The sequence below is a fragment of the Chenopodium quinoa genome, unplaced genomic scaffold, assembly GCF_001683475.1.
Source record: "Chenopodium quinoa cultivar QQ74 unplaced genomic scaffold, ASM168347v1, whole genome shotgun sequence".
In the NCBI taxonomy this organism is placed as follows: Eukaryota; Viridiplantae; Streptophyta; class Magnoliopsida; order Caryophyllales; family Amaranthaceae; genus Chenopodium; species Chenopodium quinoa.
In genome coordinates this window covers 879,127-893,141 of record NW_018745523.1, presented here as the reverse complement: position 1 = coordinate 893,141, position 14,015 = coordinate 879,127, and the positions used below count along the sequence as shown (strand labels likewise).

The 14,015-nt window shown below is 35.6% G+C and overlaps 3 protein-coding genes across 3 annotated transcripts; 2 read left to right on the top strand and 1 right to left on the bottom strand.

Annotated features, from left to right (window-relative positions):
• Positions 1 to 447: 447 nt before the first annotated feature.
• Positions 448 to 4,981, top strand: LOC110715484 (probable galactinol--sucrose galactosyltransferase 2). Its single transcript, XM_021894064.1, has 15 exons — positions 448 to 667; positions 776 to 986; positions 1,390 to 1,649; positions 1,749 to 1,839; positions 1,944 to 1,992; positions 2,084 to 2,175; positions 2,386 to 2,493; positions 2,584 to 2,700; positions 2,793 to 3,203; positions 3,289 to 3,430; positions 3,544 to 3,611; positions 3,739 to 3,873; positions 3,962 to 4,176; positions 4,295 to 4,383; positions 4,477 to 4,981. The coding sequence occupies exons 2-15, from the start codon at positions 799 to 801 to the stop codon at positions 4,756 to 4,758; spliced, it is 2,247 nt and encodes a 748-aa protein (XP_021749756.1). The 5' UTR covers positions 448 to 667; positions 776 to 798; the 3' UTR covers positions 4,759 to 4,981.
• Positions 4,982 to 6,452: 1,471 nt separating this feature from the next.
• Positions 6,453 to 9,193, top strand: LOC110715561 (28 kDa ribonucleoprotein, chloroplastic-like). Its single transcript, XM_021894146.1, has 4 exons — positions 6,453 to 7,023; positions 7,320 to 7,421; positions 8,460 to 8,741; positions 8,840 to 9,193. Exons 1-4 carry the CDS (start codon positions 6,601 to 6,603, stop codon positions 8,900 to 8,902), a joined length of 870 nt encoding a protein of 289 aa, XP_021749838.1. The 5' UTR covers positions 6,453 to 6,600; the 3' UTR covers positions 8,903 to 9,193.
• Positions 9,194 to 9,855: 662 nt separating this feature from the next.
• On the bottom strand, positions 9,856 to 13,002 carry LOC110715560 (protein-L-isoaspartate O-methyltransferase-like). Its single transcript, XM_021894145.1, has 4 exons — positions 12,754 to 13,002; positions 11,207 to 11,483; positions 10,530 to 10,694; positions 9,856 to 10,328 (listed from the first exon to the last, which is right to left on the bottom strand). The coding sequence occupies exons 1-4, from the start codon at positions 12,949 to 12,951 to the stop codon at positions 10,081 to 10,083; spliced, it is 888 nt and encodes a 295-aa protein (XP_021749837.1). The 5' UTR covers positions 12,952 to 13,002; the 3' UTR covers positions 9,856 to 10,080.
• Positions 13,003 to 14,015: the final 1,013 nt, after the last annotated feature.

Sequence of the window (14,015 nt, the reverse complement as noted above, 5' to 3'; positions counted from 1 at the left end):
TATATTTTATTACTTTCTACAATTTTTCCTAAAACTCCGCGCATGGAGAAATGGAGCAAGTATTTAAAAACAGAGGGAGTATGTGAGTAATGTGACCATATAGGCATGTACGGACTCTGTCTCTATACTTGGTAGGGAGATTTCGTGTTCGATCCACCACAACAACAATTGAGAGGAAACTGAAATCTAACCACTCAAAACTAATCTCCATATTTGGATTAGCCCAAAGGGTGAAACAAATGAAAGTTGAAAAAAAAAAAAAAAACGTATGGACTCTGTCTAAAAAAAACTAGAACTTTGGCTCGTTACAAATATGACCTAGTTGGACACAAGACACGTTCACATGGGATGTGGGCTTACATAGCCAGACCCATACTCATACCCAATGCAACTTTAGTTCAATAATGCTAAAACCAAGCCCACCAACCTCCCTATATACAAACACATGAATCACAAATCTTGTGTAACAACAAACATTCAAATGCTACTTCGAGAAGGTCTCAAACTTGCCAATTATTTTTATTATCCATGTCATAAACAGCTCAGCAGGAAGACTAACTGACTAACCAATATTCTACTTGTAGTTGGCCGTTTAACATCCCACTAAACCTCTCGAACTTTCGATCATTTTGTTCTGTTTCATGTCATAATTTGATTACCTGCAAAGGTACTCGATCAAACTTTCTTTTTATAGAAAAAATATTTTTTAATTTCTGATTGGATTGAGTTTTATATATTTAATTCAAAAAGCTGATTGATATATTACACGTTACAGTTGGAGAGAAGATTTCAAGGAAAATGACGATCACTAGCATTCCTTCATCCCCCGTAATCCAAGATGGTTGTCTGTTGGTCAACGGTAAAGCTGTTTTCACCCGAGTGCCGAAAAATGTTGTCATTTTTCCGGCGCCGTTTGGGTCTGCTTTGGTTGGGGCTACTTCTCCTACGTCTAGTTCCCGTCATGTCTTCTCCCTTGGCGTACTTGAGTTAGTTCACTTCTTTCATTTCTTTAATTTGTTCCTTTTATTTCTCTATTCGGAATTAATTGTCACGTTGATTGATTTTTTTTTTTTTCCGTTGGGTGTTGGGGGGGAGGGGCTAATTTTTGATACTCCAAAATGTCTAATTCTTTCAAAATGACTATATAAATAAAAATTACTACCTCGGTTACATATTATTTGCAGCGATTTGTCAAAGTAGAGAGGAAAAATGTCCAATCGTTGCAAATAATAAGTAACGGAGGTAGTATAATCAAATGTATGTTTGTTTGCGAGTATTTAATTAATCGAGAGGTTCAGCTGTATGCAACCTTAATTCTGTTGTACCGATCAAAGGGGTAATAGAGGATTAAGTATAGTAATGCAATGAATTTATGAATGGGTGTTGCAGGAAATACACATTTCTATCACTTTTTAGATTTAAGATATGGTGGATGATACCAAGAGTTGGACATTCTGGAAGTGAAGTACCAGTTGAAACACAAATGTTGCTGTTGGAAGCTAAAGAAGAATCTGACCTCTTAGATAAGGAAACTGAGACGAATACTGACAGTACTTTCTACATTTTGGTGTTGCCTGTTTTGGAGGGAGCTTTTCGAGCGAGCTTGCAGGGGACTAAAACAAATGAGCTCGAATTTTGTGTTGAAAGTGGTCAGTTAATGGGTTTAAACTCATGCAGTGATTCAAGTCTTTGTAGGTTGGTAGTGTGTTTGTTCTGATTGTTTTTCGTTGTTCTGCGTATTGATGCAGGAGATCCTGATGTTCAGACTAACAATGTGTCAGAATCAGTGTTTATAAATTCGGGGGATAACCCTTATGAGCTAATGAAGAATTCAATTAAGTATGCTTGGTTTTAGCACATTACATATCTTAGCATAGAATTAGTCAGGCATTTTTTTCGACTTTGGTGGAAGAGGATTTTAAGTGTGTTCTGTCTCAATGTAGGATCCTGGCTGAACATAAAGGGACATTCAGTCACATAGAAAATAAGAAGGTAAAGCAGTAGGCCAATTCTGTAATCTGTATCAGCACTTAAACAAAAAGGACTTGTTTTTCTGATTGGTGTAGTGTTTGGTTACTCGCAGATGCCTGCTCATTTAGACTGGTTTGGATGGTGCACCTGGGATGCTTTCTATCAAGACGTCAATCCAGAAGGAATCAGAGCGGGTCTTGAAAGGTATTCAAGTCACAATTGCCAGAAGAAATTTGTTGTTTTGTGTCTGTTACAATAGGCCTTTGCTACTAGTTAGAACTATCTACTTTAAGGCATATTTACAGCAGTTATTAACAGGTTGTTGCTCATTTTGTATCAGTTTATCCTCCTTGGTGTCGACTGCTGCATTGTGCATTTTGTCTAACACGACTTGATATTCTTTGTGAACCACAGTTTTTCAGTAGGAGGTTGTGTTCCAAAGTTCTTGATTATTGATGATGGATGGCAAGACACTTATGATGAATTCCGAAAAGAAGGTGAAGAGCGTATTGAAGGGACCCAGTAAGTTGTCTTTCTAGTAAAGAGTTTATCTGCAAGACAATTTTGCTTGCTTAAGAAACATTAACAATTTTCTGTTTTGGTATTTGATAGATTTGCTATACGATTAAGGGACATTAAGGAAAATGAGAAATTCCAAAGGCTTAGTTCAGATGACTACACCTCCCTTCCCGAGTTTATCAAATTCATCAAAGAGACATATGGATTGAAGTAAAGCTCTTTGCATGTGTTTTTGTGATTACATTTGTCTTTTAGATTGTGAGATACAACAAGACTAAGGCAGGTGTAATTGGATAATATAGATATGTTTATATGTGGCATGCTCTTGTTGGATACTGGGGAGGGCTCCTGCCATCATCTGAATCGCTGAAGAAATACAATCCTAAGATTGTATATCCTGTTCAATCACCGGGTAATGTAGGAAATCTTCGAGATGTTGCAATGGACAGCATTGAGAAATATGGACTAGGAGTTATTGATCCAGAGAAAATTAGTGATTTCTACAACGATTATCATAATTATCTTGCCAGCATTGATGTGGATGGTGTCAAAGTGGATATTCAGAATGTGGTTGAAACAGTTGGTTCTGGTTATGGTGGCCGGGTTCATTTTACTGGTCTTCACCAAAAGGCACTCGAAGAATCTGTTGCAAGGAACTTTAAGAACAATAACCTCATTTCTTGCATGAGTCACAATTCAGACTCTATATTCAGGTATGCAGGTTTAGTTTGTTAAGAAGAAAGTTTAGGTATCTTTGATCTGTTTGAAGTAACTTCTGATCGAATATTTGCTTGACAGCTCAAAGAAGAGTGCAGTTGCTAGAGCATCAGAGGATTTTATGCCTCGGGAGCCTACACTTCAGACACTGCATATTGCCTCTGTGTCTTTTAACAGTCTCCTTCTAGGAGAAATAGTGGTTCCTGATTGGGACATGTTCCATGTAAGTAATCTTCTAACTTATGCTAATTTTTCTTTCAAGTAGTTATGTACATAATCTGCTTAGCCGAAAAATCTAATCTTTTATTGTTGATGGTGCTGTTGTTAACATTATAGAGCAAACATGACACTGCTGAATTTCATGCTGCCTCCCGAGCAGTGGGTGGCTGTGCAGTATATGTCAGGTTAAACACTCTACTCGTAGCAGTTTCTGTCATTTAGTTCAGTTGTTGAATTTTCCTTCATATGAATTTCAATTTCTAAACTTCTGTACAATGATATTTAGTTGATGAAGTTGTTGCTGAACTGCAGTGATAAGCCTGGAATTCATGATTTTAAAATTCTTAAGAAGCTTGTGTTATCTGATGGTTCAATCCTAAGAGCCAGGTATGCTGGTCGGCCTACTCGAGACTGCTTATTCAAAGATCCTGTTATGGATGGAAAAAGGTAAAACTTTGTCTCAATAAACTAGTCCAAATTGAATGAATAACTTATAGTTTATTATAGTTGCTCTGCATTTCTTGCTTCTTGATAGTTTAATGAAGATCTGGAACCTGAACAAATTATCTGGCATTATCGGAGTTTTTAACTGCCAAGGAGCAGGGAGTTGGCCATTGAAAGATAATACTCTTGATACTCCAATACCAGAAGTTATTTCAGGCCAAATCAGTCCCAATGATGTCGAATTCCTTGGAGAGGTTGCTGGTGATAATTGGCAAGGAGATTGTGCAGTTTACGCTTTCAATTCTGGTAAACTTGTACTGTATTTTCTAGCAGTGCAGCCTAGCCTAGCTTAATAAACCTCCCTGATATGTATCAGTAGTAGCTCAAACAACTAATAATTCTTCAAATTACCGATACATTACAGGAACCATCACCAAAATTACAAATAATGGAAAAGTGGAAATGTCATTAGGCGTTCTTACATGTGAATTATATACAATCTGTCCTATTAAGGTTAGTAATCAACACAGCCGGTTCTTACTTTTAGTATCCTTATTTTCATTTCTTGTATTAAGTGCGGCTAATTTTTACTTTGGTTGTGTTCAGGTATTTGATGAAGCTGTTCATTTTGCTCCTGTCGGATTGCTTGACATGTACAACTCTGGTGGAGCTGTGGATGCTTTGAGTTCGGCTACAGGGCCAGATGGATGTATTGTGAAGATCAAAGTGCGGGGTTGTGGCCGCTTTGGAGCTTATTCAAGCACAAAACCAAAGCATTGTACTGTTGACAAGAAGACGGAAGATTTTACATACAGTCCAGAAGATGGATTACTGACCATGACACTGGAAGGGGGATGCCAACTTAAAGACATCGAATTTGTTTATTAACATGAGATGTTTTTATCCAGGAACTGATTTGTTCTAGGATTCTTTGGTTGATTACTTGATATTCTCTAATCTCTATATTGGTTAAAGGGGAAACTGTTCCTATGCTGTGGAATTTGTTTGTTTAAATAACATATGATTAACATTATATGCTGACGATTTATAATGACTGAATGGCTGATTATGATTTCATCAGTCTCAAATATTGCATTTTTGCTACCTACAATTATTGTTCCTTTATTTGTGATTAATTTATATGATAGTTTAGGGGAGAAATTGATGTAGTCAAATGTCTTGTGAAAATCCTTCAGAGTAGTTACTCCTAACATACTTACTTACCTACTCAGAAAATATCCCTATTTTTTTAGAGGAAAAATACAGTAGATAGTTAGGAGCCTATATATAGTACTCCCTCCGTTTTTAAATGCTTGCTTTACTTTTCTTTTCCGGCCGTTTTAAAATACTTGCTCCATTTCCTTTTTTGGAAAGTTTTTACAATATTTAATTTATTTCTCACATCTAGTGGACCCAACATAATACTCTCTCTCCTCCTATTCTTCCACTACTTTCGTTTTTTACAATTTTTTATTTTCTCAACTACCCCACTACCTCCAAAAACGGTTCCCTAATATCAAATTGACTGATTTTAAATAATTGTTTTGAAAAGAGCAATTAAATAAAAGTAAAACCCTATCTGCCAACAAATAATCTTTTTGTTGCTTAAATTTCCTACTCAATCCATGTGAAGGGGATTATTTCACTTTTTCCCTCACTCCACCTCCCAATTTCTTTAATATGGTGTTTAAGCTTAACAAAAAGATTATTTAAGGACTTTCATTTATACATAAAAACAAAAAAAAAAAAAAAAAAAAACAAGGACAAAGGGAGTAGAAAAAGTGGAGTTAAAGGCTTAAGTGACCCTTTAACTTATAGTAAGACTTTGTTACTATTTTGGAACCTATTATCTTATACAATTACATAAATTCATAGTTTACTTGAAACATATACTCCACTTAGGTAGTTAATGTTTTAGGTCAGGCCAGGTCATTTAATGTTTCTAGTGAAGTTTGAATTGTTATTTCGAGTCCAAAGTCGGATTACATATTAAGTAATCGGATACGAATCAAATTTGTCAGGTCTAAACATGACCATAAGTATTAAAACTTATACTAACAAAAGAATAGTTCTTATATACTGACTATATGCCCAAACATGTCAAAGTTTACATCAATAATTTGCATATTCCCACTTTGAAGAATTGAGTTGTTACCTTACACAATTACACGGACCAATTTAGAACAATGCAAGATACAAGTCACGCATTGAAATCAACTTTTGACATACTACAATAAAGAAAATCTTCTAAAATTTTGTACTATAGCCAAAGTATATTAATTAGTCATTCAAATCGTGCTTCGTATGAATTAATCTAATCTGTCTAGAAAAAAATAAGTTAGATATTAAAATGAGATTTCATATAAATTCATCGCACTGTTTACATAGTAGCAAACAATTGTATAAACCTAACAATATCTCGAGACTCAAACCCCATCTAAACCATCCAAACATCAACAACAACCCCATATCCATAGAACCAAATTGACAACAACCCTTAGATTTAAAGATTTTACACCAAAATTTAAGATTATTTCTCCAATTGAGTCAAGTGGGGGTGAGTAAAGTGTGACTCACTTGTTCTTGGTTGTATCTTCATTTCTACTCCCACAAAAAGCCTCACTCTATCAATCCTCTTATCCTCACTCACCCCTTTTCTCCTTAAACCCTCTCTTCTCCTCTTCCCTTCCCTTCTTCTTCGCCTCCCAATTCAATCTCTCCCCTAAAAAAATGGCGACTTCAACAGCAAACCCATTACTCAAAACCCTCTCAATGTCCCCAACTTGCTTCTATACTCCCTCAATTTTCAACCCTAGATCTCTGTATTTCTCAACCCCATTAAAACCCACCAAGCTAAGTCTTTCACTCTCTCAAAGACCTCCTGTTGTTGCTTATGTTGCGCAGACCTCTGATTGGGAGCAAGAAGGGTCCACCAATGCTGTTCTTGAAGGAGAAGAAGAGGTTGCGAGTTGGGGTTCTGAACCTCAAGTTGCTGAATTTGCAGGTGAAGATGAAGGTGCTGTTGAAGGTGGTGAAGGGTTCCCTGAACCTCCTGAAGAGGCTAAATTGTTTGTCGGTAATTTGCCTTATGATGTTGATAGTGAGAAATTGGCTCAGCTTTTTGATGGTGCTGGTGTTGTTGAGATTGCTGAGGTAATTTCATTTCTTTTTTGGGTTTTTAATTATGTGAATTTTGATGGGTTTTGTTGAAAATTGGGGAGTTTGATTAATTGTTTGTGTTTAAAGTTTGTTAATTTTATTGGGTTTTGCTGATACAATTGTGAATTTTATAATTTTTTTTGGGGTTTAAAGTTTGTAAATTTTGATGGGTTTTGGACTTTTGGTGATGATTTGGTTTATTTTTGGTTTTAATTTTGTTAATTTTTGATGGGCTTTGTTGATAATTTGGAATAATTTCTGGGTTTTTCTTTGATGTTGTATTTTTGTAGGTAATTTACAACAGGGAGACTGATAGGAGTAGAGGGTTTGGATTTGTGACAATGAGTACAGTTGAAGAAGCTGAGAAAGCTGTGGAATTGTTGAATGGATATGTAAGTTTACTTTCTTATTTTAGTTTGCTGCTTAATGCTATTGAATTTGCCTGTTTTGTTTGTTGTAGTTCATATATATACATTTGCAAAATTTGGTGTCATATGTAGTGATAAAAAGTTTTTCCATGTTATTTGTGGAAATGGTGTTCAATTATTGATGTTATTGTTAACAAAGAAGTGATTTTAGTTGATATAGCTCAATTATGCTGTTGAGTGATGAGTTTAATTTATGGCTAATGAAGTGTATTTAGATAATGTTTCTATGTGGAGTCATAAGCATGACTGTTGAAAAATTCCTGCTAATTCTGCATTTTATGATCAATATAATACTATGATTTTGCGATTTATCAATGTATATGACAGTTTTGAGATGAAGGAGAAAAACTCTAGATAGTTGTAGTTTGCAAATGCTGGTAACCTTCCATGGGATGTTGCTATTCATGTAAATGATGCTGCAACAGTTTAAAATGAGGAAGCAATTCTATCTTATGAATGAGAATTGGATAACATGTTTGGATGTGGAGGGCATAGTGATTTTAGACTTAATGATTAGAAAGGAAAAGATGTCCTTTGCATTTGTTTCTTGTTGCTTTGGCTGGTTTTCTTACATATAATTTTTATTTAGTGGTATTTAAATCTTCTTTTTTTCCCCCCTTTTTATGGGGTTGAGGGGAGGGAGGTCAACTGACACCCTAGAACATTGTTGTGAGTTCAAATATGGAAAAGAGTGAATCTGTTTATGATGTCTGATAACATATAGATGAACAAGTTTCTCCTAGATTGCTGACCTACAGTTGCACCGTTAGACATTTTTGATGCGATTTTGTTGCTGAACTTGTGTAAGTTCTAATTTAGCATCACTTTTTAAAGCTTGCCCAATTTGTGGGAAGCAATAAAGGCTTGAACTGGTAACCATCTTGGGGTAGAGCAGACTTCAGACTTGTGGGCTGTTTGTTTTTGTTTATGTTCATTCATGATTCATTTGAGGCTATTGAAATGAATTCATAAGTTGTGTTGCATCTCTTGTATTTTGAACAGGATGTGAATGGAAGGCTATTGACAGTAAACAAGGCTGCCCCAAGGGGATCACGCCCTGAAAGGCCTCCCAGAGAGTTTGAACCTTCTTGCAGAATTTATGTTGGCAACCTTCCATGGGATGTAGACAGTTCACGCCTGGAGCAACTTTTTAGTGAACATGGAAAAGTTCTTAGTGCCAGAGTAGTTTCTGACAGGGAGACTGGCCGTTCACGTGGATTTGGCTTTGTTACAATGGCCTCTGAATCAGAGGTGAATGATGCCATTACTGCCCTTGATGGACAGGTAACTCTAATATGCCATTCTAAGGAGTTTAGTATCTGTTGTTTACATGCTTTTGCTATGGTGTGTTACTGATCTCTAAATGCTCTTTATTATCACAGACCTTGGATGGAAGGGCAATCAGGGTAAATGTTGCTGAAGAAAGACCAAGGCGTAGTTTTTGATCTGCTCCACAAGCACAACTCAGCTGGTTGATAGTATTAGTTCTTTGTCTTTTTTTTTTTTGCCCCCAACCTTTTGATTGAGACTATTTATAGCTCATATTTTGACAGCAGCGGTTCCAAAGAATGTTGTGATTTTAGTTAGTTTATGCAATGGCTGCAATTATGGCAATACAAACCCATTTCATATTTTAATATACGTAAAGTTTGTTAAATTCATTATTCTAGGTTTTGTAACTGCTGTCAAAATTTTGTACTGTATAAGGAGCAGCAATTGTTTTTTTTTGCAGTATCTATTGTTTAAAAGACTACAAGTCGGTTCAACACCCTTAGGATCAATCAGTTATTGCAACCTGCACATTACACCCTTTGCTCCCCTCGGTCCTTTCATCTTAACTACCTTAAAGCAGCGTCCTAGTGGTTTTCAACGGTCTCCAAGTCTTGAGACAATGAAGCCTTCATCTTGTTAAGTCTTTGTATACCGCATAGTTTGTGTTTCGAGTAAAACCAATTCAACGAATTGTAATGAAGAACCCCTTTTCCACTGATGAACTCTGGGCATGTTCACTTACATGCTGAGATATTCAATGGTAGAATTACCATAGATTTGGCCTGTGTGGGAGCATACAGAATCAGAGTCATCTGCCGTTTCATGCTCGTCCAATCATCCAAATTCACGCCATGAAACTGAGCAAATCTTTACATTTATGAAGATTCATCTGCTCATATTACATGTATACAAAATACAGTTGGCAAAACAATCAGTATTAGATATTATAACTCATGGAACCAAGTCTTTAGTGATGCTCAATCACAACATGGTGTTGTCATGACTTGCAAGTAGATGAGCTCCAATACTCCAGACAGCGACCCACCTGTACCTTCATCTCCTATTGGTGATACGCTCTATTATGCGCCTCATTTGAATTTTATGAATATATGCAGTTAATCTGTAATTAGATCAGGGAGGGGGTCATTCTAAAGTAAATTAAGTGATGAAACATTATTTTCCCCAATCAAGATTTGATATACTTACCCCTATTATTCTGTCAATATATACAACGGGGGAAGTACATACTAACATAACTCATACTTGTACATAACGTCTTGGCAGATAAAAAGGAAAAAAAAAAAAAGTAAGATGATCAATATAGAGCATATATAAGCTGAAGGGAGTTCATTTAACCCCGCAACTGATCCTCTCGACTAGTCAGTGGAACATATCTCACGGAAGTTTCAGTTTTGACACTGAGAGAGCCATCCTCTTTTTTGTCAATCACCTTCAAATCCTGGAAGTAGGTCCCCACAGGAATCACCAATCTACCACCAGGCTTCAGCTGCTCAACCAAAGCCTTTGGAATTTCTGGAGCTGCAGCCCCAACATGGATCGCATCATAAGGCGCAGCCTCAGGATATCCTAGCCTTCCATCTATCATCACGTTGCCATATGATCATTGCGTTAGAAGAAATGAAATTACAGCATTATAAACAACCTATTGTAAAACCTATTGCTGGCACCAAAATGTTGCAACTGAATAGCCAAAGATGCATCAATACATTCTCTGAAAATATTACAGGGCAAAAAAGAAAAGATGTTGTAGAGTAACGTGCAAGTGCTTTGTGATCTTACCACCAACATGAACAGACAAGGATCCTTCTTCCAGAAAAGGAGCAGCTTTACTTTTTTTGATATTTTCAATAGACCAATTGACCAGTTCAGGTATGTGCTCAATGCCAACCGCACGACCTTCTGATCCAACCATAATTGCAAAACATGCAGTCAAGTATCCTGTGCCTGCAAGCAAAGCAATAATATATCAGCAATGACACTCACTAGAATAGAAAACAGGGCTAAGCTAACAGCCAATTTAAAGGGTGTTTAAATGATGACGAAGCATTGAAACTATTGAATGATTGAATCAATTCAATCACTCAAACCAAATTTGGTTATTCCGTGTAGTCATCAACCAAAATCTTTCTTCTCCATTACGATCCAATGCCATATACTTCAAATCCATATCCTCGTGCATTTTGGTTGATGACTGTTAGTTTAGCCCTGTTTTCTACTCTGCACAGTGTAGGAAACAGGGCTTAATTATCAGTCATCAACCAAAATCAATTGCTTATTTTTATTTTATCTCAAACATAACCCTCAATCTCTCATCCTCAACAATTCTACTCAATTAGATTTTGCAGTACACCAGGCTTGATCATGCTTGTTTATAGTTAATGACCTTGAAAAAAATACATCGATACAGCAAGAGCGAAATGAGACTGCATAGGCAAGCATATGAAGAAGAAAATCACCTGAACCAACATCTAAAGCGTGCATCCCAGGCTGCAGGTTATCCTTTAACAGTTCAAGGCACATTGCATGCATATGAGGAGCAGATATTGTTGCATTATGGCCTATCGGCATGGGGCTATCCGCATAAGCCGGAGTTCCATCAGGAACAAACAAACCTCTATCAATAGTTTCCATAACTTCAGCTACCTTCTCAGATCTAAAAACTCCACAACGCCGTAACTGATCCACCATACCTTTGTTTCGATTCATGTCACCACCAGACCCAGAAAAGTATTTCTGTAGATAAATCACACGAAAATAAATAAATGCTTTACTCAAGTGAAACACACAAAGGATATCAGTCAGAGTGCAAGCAATCAACTTGCAACGAGTACAATAAAACCTTCAAAGTTCCAAGCCATCAGACCAAAATATGTCTTTGCAGGTTGTTCAAGTGTTCGTTTACAAAATTCAACACAATATATTCAATTCAGCCACAAATTCATCTGATTTTATGCTGATAGTGAGAACTCATATCCCCAAACAAAGGATTCCAAAATAACAATGACAGCACTTTAAAACTAACAGGTCATTGTACAATGAACATTTCACTATACCAGTCTCCAAATTTTTGATTACTGAGTTCTGACTAGTATCAAATTAATTAACCTACATCATCCTAATTCAATTTAAAGATTCAATACAGCATCATAAGCCAAATATGGCTTACAACAAAAAGCTAAATCTTTTTTTCCTAACCAAGACTCTAATAGAAGACATTAAGAGTGCTTACAACAAAGCAACAAAAATCAATAGAAGACATTAAGAGTGCTTAAGACCACCATCTTCCACAATAGTCATGTAAGTACTAGTATTAATAAAATCTCTTCAACTTATTCAAGCCTTTCTGTAGAGCCATTGATTTTTACATATACAACACCAAATTACAAAGTCCAAGTACTTATTTTTTGTCATAGGGAGTCGCAAAGGTAGTGATGTAGACGAAACTCAATCAAATAAATCAATATCAACTATGTTACTGACTAAAACACTTCATTTCAGCTACAGTACCCATGTCAGACCCTCGACACTCCAACAATATAAGAAGCAACATTTGGGCACTTCACTTGGAGCCAAAAGCATGGAAATTTTCACAAATTAGCCAAATTTTAATACTATATCAATAATCACATGTCAATATCAAGAGTCAAAGATCATCATTCATCATCTCCATGATAATTATACAAATTCAACACCTTATTAGTAAAATCAACCTAAACCCATTCATCTTATTAACAAAAAAAAGCATGGTATTACATAATTTGATACATTCATCATCAAATAAAATCATAAGAAACCCCATAATCTTGTGGGGTTTTGACTCAAAATACAAAAAACCCAAATTACCATTAAGACGCTGGAAATCAAAACAAGTAGGACCAAACCAAACACCTTTCTCTGTCACAATTTACGCAAAAATTAAAAATAATTTTCTAAATACCATATTATAAAAATAAAATACAAATATTAAAAAAATGAAAGAAATAGATAGAGAGAGAAAGAGAACCTCCATGCGAGAGAGAAGAGAGTTGCCCGTGTTGGGAAGAGGAGAGCAAGAATTGAAAAGAGAAGAGGTGACACGTGGAAGAAGGAGAGGAGAGTAGAGTTGAAACGTGGGAGAGGAGAAAGGAAGAAATTGCTTGTAATATGGCGCACGATAGCGGTAACCATACGCCAGGATAGAAGATGGAACAAGTAATGGCATCTCTTTCCTTTTCTCAACTCTTCTTTTTTTCTTTTTTATCTAAAAAAAAAAAAAAGAATTTTCTGGGAGTTTCATTTGTTTTAAATTTTTTTTTTTTATTTATTCTAGAATTTTGGATTATCTATCCATTTGCAAAAAATTGTATTGTTTTGGGTTGGGTAAAGATATTGGTTGAATAAGTAGCCCAAATTCATTTTCAACAAAAAAAAAAAAAAGAGCCCAATTTCATATTTGCAACCCAAATCTATGTTAGGGTTAAAAGATGGCCTGTTTATGCTATGTTAAACATGTGAATCAATCTCATACTTGTGGGCTAGAGTGGCTAGACACATATGTGGTGTAGGGTTGGCAATATATGATCATAAAAGTATTATTACTATCCAACGTGAAGTTATCAAGAAGTCTGAACACAACTTGAACCTTACCCGAACAACTCAAACTCAACGTGTTTTAATCCATATTATTTTTTGTAATAATCATAATATTATGTTATAGTACAACCCAAAAGCGACCTAAATGTGATCTAAATCTATGAATGGTCATCCCTAGGATGGAAGAGGGGGACATTTTGGATCACAGAGAAAATTGCAAAGTGAGTGGATGCATAAATTTTCAAAGGAATTTTGTTAGAAAATATTTACTCCGTATGAAGGACTACATTTGAAAATAATTAACTTTTTTATTTCTTTAATAATGAATTACCCATCTGCGACCCCCACTTTTTAGATATTGGGAGATCAAAAGACTTCTTTGCTAAGTTTTCTAGTATTCGTTGATTAATTTTCGAGTGCTATTGATTTGCAATTTCAAGAGCTTAATAACAATTACGACCAAGTAAAAATGTTTGAAGTTTCCTATTTAGCTTGCTTAACCCCTACCAAAATTATTTTGTCAATAATGATTTGTTGAGGCTTGGATTTAGACTTAAACTTTATATGACATGCAAGATTCGGAACATAATTAACTTTTATCTATTAATATCTTCATACATCTACAATTAAAATCAATAAAATAAAAATACGTTTTACATATAAAAAAAAATGAATAATATGATTTCACATTAT